The following is a 15,229-nucleotide window of genomic DNA, read 5'->3' on the forward strand; positions in this document are numbered from 1 at the left end:
CTAGCAGAAGAGCTAACTATGAAATAAATCAACCAAGTCTTAACAGCTGAAGAGTCTAATGAGACTGCAATGTATTTTGAGATACTAGTCAGACTGCTGAACTCCAGGCTAGGATTAAATGTTTCATCTAGATTCAGGAAAGCAAACTGTGGGACCCCTGACTAAAACAAATACAAGGATTCCAACCATAATAGCACAATAAATAAGGGAACAATAGGTAGTTTGGGAGGTTTTATGGCAGAGCAGCTTACAAAACCATTGCTGGCTTTGAGTGTTATCTTAGAGGATAGAAAGATCTCCTCATACCTTTTCTCACACACAGCATCCCTGTGGGGCTACACTGAAGTACAGAGGCTACCCTGAAGTAAAAACAACCAGCACTAGCACCACATTGCAGAACTGAGGCATTAAGGAATATGAGTGCCAGAAGACACTGATTTGTGTTTGATGGACACATGGCCAGGCAGCCGAAGTGCCAGCTGTCTTAAATTTCACTTTAGATCTCAGGAACAAGGGCAACCAGTCAGGTATGGATAACTGTCTTCTGGGAAGGGAGGGTCTTTTTCCAAGTACGAGATGTAGTTTTATCTAGCTCCCCCACTCACAGGTGGGAGCTTTGTCCCTGTCATTCTGGGGGATGGAGGGAAGTGGCCTGTGCCAGACACACACATCCTCAGGCTATTTTCTCAGGCTCTGCTGATGATTGGGCATCAATTCTCCAGGGCTGCTCAGGCAGAAAATCCACATCAACCCCCTCCCTCTGTTCCACCTTATTATTCCAAGCAGACACACTTCCGCAGCCCAATAAAGACTCAGCACCCCCCTCCCCCGTGTGTGTGTGCCAGGTCAGGGGCCAACATGCATCAACCAGGGCTGCTTCTGAAACCTCCACAAACAGGCCTAACGCCCCACGTTAATTCACAACCTCACAACTCAGCAGCATAACCCCTTTGCACTGACCCTGACATAAGCACCACGGTGGCCCCTGCCCCTTTGCCACCTAAAAATACTCCAAAAGCACACAAACTGCTCCAAAGTCAGGAGCTGCTGGCAGAACTGCTGTGCCAGCAAGAGCAATGGCAATTCCAAGGACAAAACAAAATGTCCTTAAAATAAGCAAGGAAGAGTAGCACTAACTGGTGTTTGGGGGAGTTGGAAATGCACCTCTTTAGAAAATGTTTGCACACACTTACCCACACACACACTTTCCAGGAGTGCCAGAGGAGTAAAGGGAATTTGTGTATGGGAAAGGCAGCCGCCTGAATGGCTCACAATTCAGGCCAGCTGGTAGCCTTCCCTATAGTCACTAGGTTTTCTGATAGGTCTTTAAAATTCAAGCAGTATCAAATGCTGGACTGTCTCTCCAGAAGATGTCATCATGCAGCAGCTCAGGAACTGGTTGTCTGCCTACACTATCTGACTCTCCAGCTGACTGTGGACAGCCTAGAGGGATGCTGTAGCTGGCTGGAGCACCAGTCTTGTCCATCCGGACTCAGGAAGGAATGGAGGGGACAGAGCTGTTTTTCTCAGGTTCAGCTCCTCCACACATCCTGATATGTGTTAGCTGTACCAAGATAGTCCTATTTATACACTGGGGTAGAGAGAAACCAATTCCAAGACAGCAGAATCTGCCTTGGAATCTGCTGGCTGCTACTTAAGATTTTTAAAACTCTTTCCCTCCATCCTAACCTAAAGTTCCTATAATATTGATATTCCCAATGTAACAGGTATTTGGTAGCCATAACTCTGCTTCTGTCCCACAAATACACAGACTTTGAAAAGGAGGAATGCTTTGTTAGAGTTTTTGTGGATCGATTTCAAAGATTCAGCAAGAAGTGAAATAAAAATGCTTGAAAGTTCAGGTTTATAGCACGGTATCCAGAAAAGATCAATATTCAAACCTCTATGCTCCCTGTGCCTCAAAACATTACCTTTCTGTTATCACTGATTGCCCCACTGAAATAGTTAAAATCTGTATAGTAAGAACAGTTATACATTTCTGTGGCTGTGAAATCCTATTTCTTTTTTCTCAATCCATGTTTTGGCTCCCTAAATAATTTATTGCCTGCTGTAGTTCCCCTCAACTCTCCATTACGTGGCAAACCAAGTCTCTCTATTTCATCATCCTTTTTTTGCCAGTCACTGTTCAGAGGATGGAAGAAGTATTGAATTCAGCATGTGAGCTTCTCCCTGGAGACAGCAGGCTTTGTATTCACCCCTTTGGGTGGGGATTTACTGAACTGGATTTAGCAGCCAAATTTCCTTAGGAAGGATGATCTGAATGGACCATACTGGCTCGTTTAGTATTAGTTCTGAGAATGGGAGGATACACTCCTATTTCCACGCCAATAGTGGCCACACCAGAGTAACAGTGTCTGTGGGTTGTATGCAAATGTGTGTGTCAAAACAAACAAGACAGCAGACATATTGCTGTGATGCAAGTCCCACCCCTTTTTTCTGTATCACATGCACATAAAAAGGTGTAGGGCTTACATCGCAACACTGTGTCTGCCATCCTATCCATTCTGACCCTCTCCCCATGCTTGCCATTATGACTGACCTCTTCTGGGCTTGGAAGCTGAGCAAGATTGGGCCTGATTAGCACTGGGATGGGAGACTTTCAAGGCTGCAGCCCAGACTAGAAAGCTGAAGAAGCATCCCAAAAGTATTGTTGCCAAGAACTCACTAGGAGTTGAACTCTCTTAGTTTTTGGCAGGCCATCATCCAAGATATTTCTCACCTCTGAACATAGGAGGTTCCTAGTCATTACAGCTCTTTAACCAAACAAGGGCCCCACCCCCAGAGCTGTTGATTGACGCTGAACATAAAAATGTTCTCCAAAACAATGGAACAGCCTTCCAAACTGGGATCTTCCCAGATATATGGTATGGGAACTATGACTGTAGAATTCCTAGCAGCAGTCCTAACACACCTTAGAGAACATTTGGTTGGAAAAGGCAATACAGGCTTAAAATAGCTACCCAAACCTGAATGTCATTCTAACTTCTGAATCTACTCCATTTGCCAGCAAGGCTACCTAGTTACTAATGAGGCTATCTCGTTACTTATGACCTCCAAAATGTTTATCCATTTTTTACTTGTAAGCTGCTCAGAGTCACTGGCATATAAATTTGATCAATCAATCAATAAATAAAATAAATTCTGCTCCCCAGTCAAAACCAATGTCAAGCAAAGGGGCTGCATAGTGATACTGATCTAAATGTTACAGTTCAGTGAATTAGGAGGTGAATTTCTTGATACATGGACACATAAAATAAAATGCAGAAATGAAAGCAAAATGTTGTGTCCACCCACAATTTCATATTTATCTTGCTCTGCATTATCCATCTTTAAACATCAGAACTGGGCCTTCTGTCAAACATTGGTTTTAGTAAGATCCAGATAATGAATAATTATTGAAAAGGCTCTGGGTTAGTAAAGATTTACTTGTGGAGCAAAATCCAAGCCATGACTGGGCCAAATAGATTTGGGATGAAATAATTCCATAAGAAAATGAACAGGAGATGAAGATGTGTTAAAAAGGGCAGAAAAGTTCTTATGCGCACCTGACCACCTAGCAGGTTTCTGTTTAGAAAACTGTTTTTGGTTTTTAGACTGAAACATTATTTCCTAGGACTTGTTTGTTTATTTAAAATTGCAAGTAAGATGAGAAAAGATACTCATAAGAAAGAGATACTCAAAAGGAATCAGCTCCATAACAATAATGGTCAACTCCCAAAGGGAAGAGTCTGAGGGAATTATTCAATTCTTTCATCAAAGAAGAAGCTGTTGGCTATAAGATGCTCTATCTATCTTGGGATAGGGTATTAATTGATGATGGGCTTATGATGCTATTTCAAGAATGCCTAGGCAGCACAGTGAGGGGATTAGCATCTTCCCTGTGGCCCAGAAAGCTCTTGATAGCTGTCCCAGTGACCTATCCAAACATGATGCCTGGCACCAATTAAAGGCTTTCATGCCAGGTGGTGGGCAGGTTCTATAGGTAAGGACGTATCTGATTCTCTCCTAGTAACCTCTGCAACATCCTGTCCCCCAAAACCAGTATCTGACTCCCAAACTGAATTAGAAATTGGTTTAAAACAATGGAATGGCCTTGTGACATTTTTAGGCATCGGGGCTACGTTTGTTTTTTCTTTTGTTGTTGCTACTTTCTTCAATGGTTGAGAACTGCAGAGACACAGAGCTGTGATATAGTGATGTCATCACAGCAGAGGTAGGATTTTTGGCCCTGCTCTACATTTTCTGGTTTCACCTTTTAGTTTTCTAGGTGTTACCAAGGCTTACAACATCAATGTTTTATCTTCTTTTGTTTTTGCAAATTTGATGGTAAATCTCATGGTTGTTGTTTGGTGGTTTGTACTGTAGTGTGATTCCAGGAAGCCCAGGGCCACAAAAGAGGCTCAGGGGCTACACATGGCCCATGGACTGCAGACTGCCCAGCTCTGCCTTAAATATTAGGAAATAAACTTTCCTGGCCACAACCCACTTTTTCAGATGCACTAAGTGTTATTCTGAGATGCAGAATAACATCTGGGTACAGTGAAGCAGCTACTTCAGACAGTAGATAGAGGTAAGAAATGAATTGGAGCCAAGCCTCCACTTGCTGCCTTCCAGAGTACTGCCTGGAGCAGCTATCTACAGAGTATCACCTGCCCTGTAAGTGTTACTCTGAGGGAGACCTCAGAGTGATGTATTGTAAGCTTGTCATGATGCTTACTTGCACAGTCAACTGGATTTGGCTATCTCCTACTGCAGACTTTGTGGGTCCTGCTCAGAACATTGACAGATAAGGCAACCAACTGGATGATCAGCTCTTTTTTGAGGAAGGGCAGGCAAACCTCTGCTCAGGCAGAAGTCCATGTGGGCTGCCACTCTGAGAAACATGCATACATGGCTAGGTCAGGGAACTGTAAATAGGGAGGTCAAGGAAAATAATGTGCAGAAAGTACAGACAGTGACAATTATGTCCTTAACAGCAGCATTCACAAAGCAGCTGCTGCCTAGGCAGCACAGGCTTGTTCTGCTTTCCAGTCTATCCTCCTCCTTTCTATCCTGGGGTGCAAACTGCTACCCCAAAAGAGCTCCCAAGTATTAGACAATAGCAGAAAAGTAGCATACAAGGAAGAAGGCAAAAATGCTCATCATGCATACAAGAAATGCGAAGTACTGCAACAGGAGCAAGAAGTACAAACATTTGCAAATCTGCTAGGAGACTTTCCACAGCAGTGTGAACAGTTCAAAGCAGCCAACTGCTTTCACACACACACTTTGCTGTCTGGAATCAACCACCACAACACAATACAGACCAGCACTTTCTTACGACTATTTTCTTTCAAATGGATTAATGTTGGGTGATTGGTGTTACTTTGTGGTAATCCAAACTGAACAGGGATGATCCAGAAAGCAGAGTCACAAAGGCCAAGTTCTTGTATGCACATTGCTCTGGATTGAAAAAGGTGGTAGAGAAATGCCCTTATGCATAGGGGAGAGCAGGGTGCATATTAGTGTATTGATTGAACGTAGATAAGAATACAAATGTTCATATTTGCATAATACGTGATACTGCTCAATTTGAAGAAAAAGCATAAAATGGTACATGAAAATATGCCCAAAGGAATGGACAAGGCTTGTGAAATGTTGCGGAAAAGAGCCTGTGTTCTTTATGCCCATAATGCAAGGGACTCCGTGCAATGTGTGTACTTATATATACATAAATATGTTTTGCGGCTATCTGACTCCCTTCCCCCACATGTTCCAGTACTGACACTGGCACAGTGCCCCTGGCTGAGGTGCAAGCTATTTCAGGCGTCTCCTGGGAGCCCCATTCTTTGTAAATGTAGAAATCCAAACCACAGACAAATAGCAGCACACTGGAGCCAAAGTTTTCCCACCTGCTGGACACTGACTGTTTCCTGGGCAATGCTTGGTGGCTTTACAGCACTTTAGGGGAAGTAACATTACTTCTGAAGAAGTAATGCCTGGGGAAGGCACTTCCTGTATTCTTCTGTCCACACTATTTGGGGGAGGAATCATAATCAAGGGACATTAGGGAAGTAAAATAAGGGTCTTATTTTCCAGTCTCATGAAAAATGCAAACACCCTAACAGACCATGATCTGGTCTGGCTATATCCCAGTACAGAGCCTGACCTCCTACATATCTACTTAATAAAGTCTCCAGTGCTGTTGTGGTGAACCCCCTGCATAAACTAGATCTGTGCTCAGGGTAGGTTTCGTACTTCTCAACTCCATTCCTTCCCGTAGTCATCTTTATATTCAGGTTAAATTCTGATGAGGCCCAGGAAGCTTCCCACCCCTCCTGCTTCTTCTTCTGGGACTGTCCTGATAAGAGGAGGTAACTGAAGCTGGGGAATGGTGATTAGCAGAGAGCTCCTTCATATACAACATGCTGCCTCCAAGCATAATGCAATAGCTAGCCAACCCCCAAATCTGTCAAGTGGGAGGCTGAGGCACACAGAGGGCTAAATTCTTTAAACAGTACCCAAAGGTCTGGGAGAGACAGCTTCCTCCACCCAATCCTATGGACTCTCTCAATTTTCAGGAGACACCCTCTCTTTTTTTTTTTTATATCAACATCTCAAGCACAATATTGCAGAATCCACAAGGGATCCCCAGACTCACCAGTAACCCCTCACTGCATTTTTCTGCCATGGTTCTGGGCCAAGATGTGGGCACCCACTTGCCTGCTATCCCGTCTTGCTGGCTACACTTCCAGGATAAGCAGAGACCTCAAATCATATGGCAGGACAAATTAGACCAAGGCGGCAGCAAGCTGTGGAGAAGAAAATGACAGAACTTAGAGAAAAGAATTAAAAAGGAAAAAAAAAACCCAAGAAGAATTGCCTCTGAATCTTCAGTGGAAAGCAATTATGCCACTAGGTCCTTTTCCAAGCCCATTTGGCAGTAGCCATCTGTAAACCCAGTTTGATTAACTTGTAAAGGTCATTTCTTTTTATTGGGTATATATGTGGTTATATCACAAACATATACCACAAACACACACATACTGTGGTTATACAGTCTACATTCAACATATGCCCAAAGATGGTAAAATGAGTCATGTCAGTAGGGCTTAGAAAGAACACAGAGTTGGATGAACAGGCATTATATCTGCTTCACTGTTTCTGGGTTTTTCTGTCCATTACTACCATGTGAAGCAGGAACAGTCCCCCCAAATTGCACATGACCTGAAAAGAACATAGCTAATGCTCAGAGCATGAAGTCTTCAGGGCACTGAGCACACACAGGGGCACAGCTGCCATTCAGGACACAGATGGAAAGCAATTGCCTTCCATCCCATTACACTAGTCACATGCCAAGCCGAGTCTACCAGAGTCCAGGTGGTACTGCCAGGAATGAAAAAGAGGCAGGAATTGGCCTACCTTCTCCCTGGTGCAAGGAAAGCTTCTTCAAGGAAGCCTGTGTAGGTATGCAAGTCTGTCTGTTCAAGGCAGGAAAGGCTAGTTTGCGATATGTAACAAAACTGAAGAATGTGGAGGATGTGATGGAGCTTGGAACATGAAAAAATGATTTCTGTGCTATAGCACAGTGGAGTAGGGTGGAGTGGGTAGAAAGGGGGGCAGACTTTCATGGGTCTCAGTGGCAGAGCCTGAGTCAAGGAGATAAGGATTTGAGTAAAGTGCCCAAGCCATTGTCTCACTCAGAAATCTATAACTGGTGACTCAAATTGACATTTTCTCTCTGTTCTAAGGGTAGGACTCCAGAAAAGATCATTGAGGAAAATAATCCTTGCTTAGGACTCAGCTCAGATGGTTCAAGTTCACAGCTCCATATTATTTTGGGGCCAAATATTCCTGGAGACTGAAGCTATTTTTATATCACGCAGAGACACTGAATGCAGAGATGCCATTGACCCTTCTAGTGTAATGTGTACTGCACACTATAGGTATGGCTTTTGGAAATTTTGTCTTCCCAGCTCCTATGCAAGCCACCATAAATGGCTCCTCTCCTCTCCCCTCTGAGTTAAACTAGTAGGTTTTAAGCATCTTGCTTTACCCTCAAGAAAGCTGACTTGGTACCATAAGAATTTTTGGATTCTCAGGGACCAAACATTATTTCAGTCTCCTTATCTAAGTTCCTGTTAGAACAATTACCCAGAGAGGTGGAGGGTTCTTCTTCAATGGATGGTTCAGACAGAGGCTAGGCAGTCCTCTGTCAGTGATACTCTAATTTAGACTCCTGCAAGTTGGACTCAGGGGCCTAAATGCTTCCTTCCATCTCTATTATTTGTTTATATAAGCATGATTATTAAGACTGTTATTTTTTGCTTTATTTCCATAATACGTTCAGGTCTGAATATCAAAAGAAACAAGTATCCAAACGGGAATTTGCAGATCAGACAGATGTCGTAATTAAATGTTTAAAATTTTGAATAACTAAAGAAAACCATAAAATTCATTGGATTCAAGTTCAAATGTCATTACGCAACCCAATATAATTATGCAACGCATGTTGTTCAGTTTTTTTATGGACTTGCAAATTTAAAGCAGGAGTCAAACACAGAGGTGCCAATGGATAATATGCCAGAATCATTAGTTCAGCTGAGACAGAACCATGGGAAAGGACAAAGGATAGAAGTTCATTTTAACTTCAGGAAATGGCTAAATTTGCAGAAGCCACAGGCCCTGGGAATTTTATTGATCCGCAATAAACATCTTGTCATCTAGCTTTTTTTATATGAGGGGAAAAAAGAAAAAAATATATCCTTTCTTTTATATCTCTAGAGAAGAATAGCTTTATGGGTCACATTTTGATAGACACTTTGACGTAAATCTAATAGTTTAAAATAGTGTCTAGATTAGTTGCAAAAAGATGTGTGTATGTATGTGTATACAAGTAGCACACTCTTCTGATCCCCTCCTTTTCCGGATCATTTTTCATGGATTATTTACTTTGTCTGATATATTGCCACCAAATCAGCATTGACCCTTAGCTACCACACAGATTTTCTCCAGGACATCTGTCCCCAGCCTGGTCCATTAAACAGAAACACACACACGGCCTTTAGCATTTTGATACAAGCAAATAATCCTGCTTAAATATTTGTAATTGTATATTGTCAGTGGCTTACAAAAAATCTTTTCAATAGGTAATAGTGAGATTTTAATCAAAGACCTCCTAATTCATTCCAGAACTGCACTGAATTTGGGGATTACTTAACATCTGGATTAATTAAACTTCTTAGATTAAGACAATTAGGTAAGCTTTTAAAATTATCAAGTATATGATTTAATTTACTTCAGAGTGTGCCAAACCTGTCCTGCAGTGTTTAGAGACACTCCTGCTTGTTTCACTAAGTGGGGTCCCAAAAGTTCCTCAGAATCCTCCCGATTGCACCAGTGACATCATTAGCTGTTAGGAGTGGACAGTTCACTATATTAAAACATTATTAAAATATGGGGCTGTCCTTGAAAATTGTCTGGAAACTGGTGCAAAATGCAATAGCCAGGCTGCTAGTACATGGCACAGAGATCACATGGTACTATATTGAAAGATCTGCAATGGTTTCAAGTTGCCTATTGGGCACAGGTTAAGGTGCTTATATTGACCTTTAAAGCCCTAAACCATTGCTTCTCAACCTTGGCGGCTTTAAGATGTGTGGACTTCAACTCCCAGAATTCCCCAGCCAGCATTGTCCACACATCTTAAAGCTGCCAAGGTTGAGAAACAATGCCCTAAACAGCTTACAGCTGGACTATCTAGGGATCGTCTCTCTCCCTCTGAGCCTCCCAGGCAGCTTAGGTCAGCAGGAGAGGCCTCTGGAAGATTCCCCCAGTGGTGTGCTGATTAATGTAAGACAACTGTCTCTGCTGGCTCCATTGCTATTGTGGTGCTGTGAGCCACCAAACGGTTGATTGGCACACAAGGTGGCATGGTTCAGCTGACCTGCAATATTCCTGAAGATTTAACAATGGGCTGTTGTGAGCCAGCTCCAGCATACCACTGGATTCCCAACTCCACCAGCTTCCAGAAGTTTCATCTATCTAAGACACAGGAGAGGGTCTTCTCCTGTGTGGCCCCCATGCACTTCCTAAAGTGGTGCATTTGGACCCCACACTCCCAAAATGTAGGTAATTAGTAAAACCTCACCTCTTTCACCAAGCTTTTAATTGTTAGTTGAGCAGAACTTTAGTTTTAATGATACTGATTTTAAATATGTTTTGATATAAAACATCTTATTTTTATTCTTATGTTTTGTACTTTATATTTTTAATAGCTTTAAGCTGCTTTGAACATTGGACAGTAAGAAAGGCAGGATGTAAACTGAACAGTGGTGACTGTTTCTTCACTACCAATATGCTGAGACTAGGCAGGGAGCACATGAAGTAAAAATGGTAAAATTTGTAGGCCAAGGCCTGAATGAAACACAAGCAACTGAAAGAGGAGGAGGAGGAGAGATGCAGCAACATACCCCACTGGAGATGGCTGTGGCATAAGGGAGCAGCACAGCAGCATACGTGAATGCAGATAATAGGACCAGGCAAAAAACTGAGCAGCCAGAGAAAGCTGCTCCTGGTGCCATTCTCAAAAGAGAGAGTCAGAATGCAAAAGGAAAAAAAGGTAAATACTTTGAAACAGAAATATAAGAAAACTTATATAAAATATAAACTTGTGTTTTGCAAAATCCCAGAAGGCTAAAAGGGGGGAAAGTGGCAGATTTTCTCAAGCTCAGGGGGAAGCACTGTAGCGTCCCATGAAGGTTCTCCCCATGGCTCACTAGAGCTATGGAAGGGGAAATGGTGCAAAAGGAATAAGTGAAAATCGGATTGACATACTTAGAAATTAATTATTGACTGATTATGTGCTGTCAAGACAGTGTCAACTCTTTTCAACCACATAGATGTAGATTTTCTCCATGATGATCTATCCTTAATCCAGTTCTTCAGATCTTCCAATGGTACACCTATCACGCCTCTGAGTCCATCCATCTTGTTTTTTGTTTTTTTTAAAGAAAAGAATCCTATAAAAGAGGACCAGGGTGGTATAAAGATTAAGGGATGAAGATTCAAGCCTAGGTTCAGCCATTGAAATTCTCTGGGTGACTTCTGGCCAGTCATTTTCTCTCATAGGTTGCTGTGGAGGAAAATTGGAAGAGGACATGCACTTTACACCACCTTGAGCTCCTGGAGGAAAGGGAAGATGTAAACTTATCAAATAAAGAACAATAATAATAACAACTTGCTATTTTGGAAGTATTAGTGCACCACTTTAAATGTTCAGTGATCACATAACTCCAAGTATATGGTGCTGAAATGTTGATTACCATCTTATTTACGATAAAAAAATCATGCTATTACAAGGCTGATGAATGAAAATGCTCTTAGCTATTGTTACAGCTTTGCTCCCACAATCAGAAAGGATTTTAAAGTACCAGATAAATAAACCCATTTTATCTTACTACCTCCAAGAAGGTTAAGTTCTGGCTCTGAGAAAGCCTGAGAAGAAATGTTCATTCTGCTTCATAGGAGGATATTGTAAACACAATCTTCTGCAGTGAAATCACAGGCCAAGAAACCAAGGTAGAAATGCAACAAGTACAACAAAGAACACTCTCAGGCTAAAGAAGAAGTTGTGCAACCAAAGGGACAGTGAGTGGATAATGAAACAGAGGCTCTTTCTGCTTCAGTGTCCTGAATATAAGGAATTATGCAAAAGATATTCCCTATAGTTGTCAAGGGCCAGAAAGAAAAATTGCATTCTACACAAAGAGGTGTAGAAAAGGTGACACAGGAAGTATTACGTGATATGGGGTCTGACCCCATCTCTAGGCTCAGCTAAGATGTGCCCAATCTGGACAGGGACTGGAATGTTTTCCTTTTCATCCTGAGCAGTGCTTGTCCTGCCAACAAACTCCTACTGCATTGGGATGCAGAAAAGTTTTCTACTCTGCCATGCCAAACCAAGGAAGTGCAGTAAGAATCTTGTAAAATAGCAGGAACATCTCACAAAAGGGTATGGGGAAGCTCTGTCAGAGATGGCACAGTGTCTCAGGGCCACTTTGTTACAAACTCCACACACTCTTCAGTGGACTACACACTCTGCATTTGATAGAGCAGAGTGCATTTTGGCCTGGTATATGGAGCTTTCCTGCCAGCAATGTCATAATCAACTAAACAGACTTTGGCAGCTATACATCACAGATGTAGGGATCAGAAGTCTTGAAAGAAAGCCAATTCAACTATCTTTGAAGAGTCATCAGTATTTTTTGAGGTGAGGCTGTTGAATACTAGTACCAATAAATCTCAGCTGACAGTATGGGAAAAAATGTGGCCTCAGATTAGCCATAATGTCACAGATTCACTTAAAGGGTAAGTTAAGAGTCCTTCAAGTTGAGCTTGATTCCTGGTGACCCCCATGGGCACACATATGTTGTTTTCTTATCAACAGTACAGAATGGTTTGCCTCTGTCCTCCTCTGTGATGCTTTTTTGACTTCTCAGTCTACTTACAATCCTCCCATGCAAGTACCAACTAGGCCTGACCCTAATAAGCTATTTTAAGATCAGTCAAAGTCAGTTAGGAGCTGCCACCTCCTAGGGTACTGATTCACTAGACAAGGTTCATACTATGCTACCCAAGCTTAAGTTGCCAACAGTGGACCCTAAGAAACTTGGGAATATTATGCCACATTGGAACATCTATTGGAAGGGAACTAGAGCAATGGCTACTGTCACTCAAAGACAGGTATGAAATAGAAGTGAACCTGTACTGTTACCTTCTCAAGGGTAGATAGATCATTTCAGGAAGAAGACTGCACTAGAATCTGGGTGGTTTATTTCTATATATTTGCAGGGTACAAATGTATAATACCCAACAAAAGGTTCCCATCCCCAATTTAGATTATCATTTCATGAATTTCAGAAAAGGACCTTAACTCACAAAGCTTATGCTGCAACAGAAAGGCTTTCCTCTTTTAGCAGCAAAGATTCTCTGTTGTTTTTAATGTAAAATTTAATGTAAAATTACACAGTAATTTTGAAACTTCTGTTCATTTTTTCCTTCTAATGAACTAACCTCAGTTTCTGGATCTGGATCTGAAGTGACATTTGGGCCTCTCAAAAATGTTCATGGCAAAATCTTTAATGTTTAGACTTACTTTAACCCTCTCCTTCCCATTTTATTATGACAATAACTTCCTTTTATCGGGAAGTTGCTCCATTTAGTGAAGAGATTTCTGCAGCTATCCAAACTTCTGCAACTGGCTGAACAGCTTGATACAGAATGCAAAAACAACTAAAATGAATCATGAATAAAACTATATTAACTATATTGTTGTGTTGATACACTTTTGAATGATTACATTTTACTCTTACGTTGCTGCTCCCTCAGTTCGGAGTGTGTTTTTGTATATTATCTTGATCAGGATAGAGTGAGGATACTACCTACTGGGAAATGAATTTTGACTGATTTTTTTCTCCTTTGATAATGATCAGCTACAAAAACACCACAGAAAGGGATGTTTATGCATTTGGCGAAAGAGAGACAGAGAAGTAAAGAACCACTGTACAGTACTTAGGTTCTGACATATATTGACAAGCTATCTTACAAACACTTCTAAGGTTGCTCTTAAACTATGCAATCTGCTTCCTGGGGAGTTATGCTTAGACCCCACCCTTCCTGCTTGTGGAAGAGAGTGAAACCCTTTTAGTCAGATCTTCTCAATCTGAGCAGGTGACCTGAAGTGTTTTGGTGATATTTAACTGTTTGTATCTTGGGTTTTATTGTCAGCTGTCTGCTGAGTGTCCTATGAGAAAAAAGGTCCATTGACAACAGCCAGTTCTTACTCAGCTAAGTCAATCCTTCAGCTAAATTCCATACTTTATAGTACTGTGTGACCCAGCGGCGAGGTTTTCGCTAACCAGCGGTTTGAGAAATACCCCAAAGGGGATAAATATTAATCCAGAGTAACCCTGAACACCTGGCAGGAGAGGATGCACGAGCCCTTTAAAAGCACGATGGGGGGAGAAAAGAAGAAGGGTTACATCAGCTGCCACGTGGGAGCGGCTCCACGTCCCCCCCCCCGCACATAGTGAGGTGGAAAATTACAGACACGAAACCCCCAGCTCTGGCCGCGGGAAGCGACCGAGGCGAAGGCTCCACCCTCTATAGCCTAGAGACCCCCCTGGGTTTTGTTGGGGCGAGTGACGCTTTAACCCCGCCCCTAAACACCCCCCCGCCCCCGGGCGAGGCTGTTTCCCGGCGCCCAAGGCTACGGGAAAGCCGGTTCTCAGGTCCCGGGCTGCCGCAGCCCTCCTTTCACGACTAAGATTCCGCCTGGCACCCTACGGCTGACAGCAGCAAATGCAAAGCGCTAGAGGCCGAAGGAGGCGCCCGCAGCTCTTAAGCTTTGCCTCAGGTTTTCTAGCAGCACGTTTTCTCCACCACTACGCGTAAGATGCCGGACGCCGCCGCCTTTTTATCTCGCCCAGGCAGGTTCCTAGACAGCCGCGGGTTCCTGCGTTCGAGTCGCCGCTGCCGCTTACCCTCGCCATGCTGCTTGTGCCTCGCGCGGGCTCTCCAGGCGCGCTGTCAAGGTGGATCCGCTCAGAGAGAGAGTTGCATCAGACCACGCTGCCAGCAGCTCTCGCTATTCCCTTCCCAAACCCTGTCCGCGTCCGGAGGAAGCGGCGGCACACGCGCCGGTCCACCCCGATTCCCACTCTCCGCTGTGGGTTCGGCGCCACCGACTTCAGTGAAAGTTTTGGTCGCGGCTTCGAGGGGGGGTACAGCGGAGAGGCCCGCCTTCCCCGCGTCGGCTCGGTCCAGCCATCCCGCCCCCCTTGCTGATTGGAACGTTCTTAGCTTCTCAGTCTAGCCACGCCGTGAAGCTCCGGGGAGGGGCTGCGGCGCAGAGAGGCGGCGCAGAGTCTTAATTGCGGCGCAGAACAAGACTTCGGGGAGGACTACATTCTTCCCGCTGGGCGCTGCTGCCCACGAGCCAAGGAAAACCTATACCTGTTCAGCATGCTTGGGCATAGCCAAACAAACGGGTGCACGCCCAGACACGGGGTGGGGGATCGGAAGGGACCGATCCGGGCGAAGACAGCCCTGGCTTGGCGCGGGCTAGGGGCATCTGGCATCGTATGCGTGTGCGCGCGAAAAACCAGGAACACATTTAATCAGGACGAAACGTGCAGCGCCTTATAGTATGGATGCGCAAGCCCGGAGA

General features: G+C 43.5%; 1 protein-coding gene across 2 annotated transcripts in view; it reads right to left on the bottom strand.

The window, feature by feature from the left end:
* The window catches only part of SLC6A9 (solute carrier family 6 member 9), a 50,405-nt gene extending 35,636 nt beyond the window's left edge, over window positions 1-14,769 (bottom strand). Inside the window, exons 1-2 of one of the 2 annotated variants that reach the window (XM_063297784.1) lie at window positions 14,544-14,769; window positions 6,662-6,812 (exon numbers count right to left, since the gene is read on the bottom strand). In XM_063297784.1, the coding sequence (XP_063153854.1) occupies window positions 6,662-6,691 (30 nt within the window). In that variant the 5' untranslated portion in view covers window positions 6,692-6,812; window positions 14,544-14,769. The remainder of the gene's footprint in view (window positions 1-6,661; window positions 6,813-14,543) is intronic. The other variant, XM_063297785.1, reaches the window with a different exon arrangement.
* Window positions 14,770-15,229: the final 460 nt, after the last annotated feature.

Source organism: Candoia aspera, chromosome 3 (assembly GCF_035149785.1).
Source record: "Candoia aspera isolate rCanAsp1 chromosome 3, rCanAsp1.hap2, whole genome shotgun sequence".
NCBI classification, from domain to species: Eukaryota; Metazoa; Chordata; class Lepidosauria; order Squamata; family Boidae; genus Candoia; species Candoia aspera.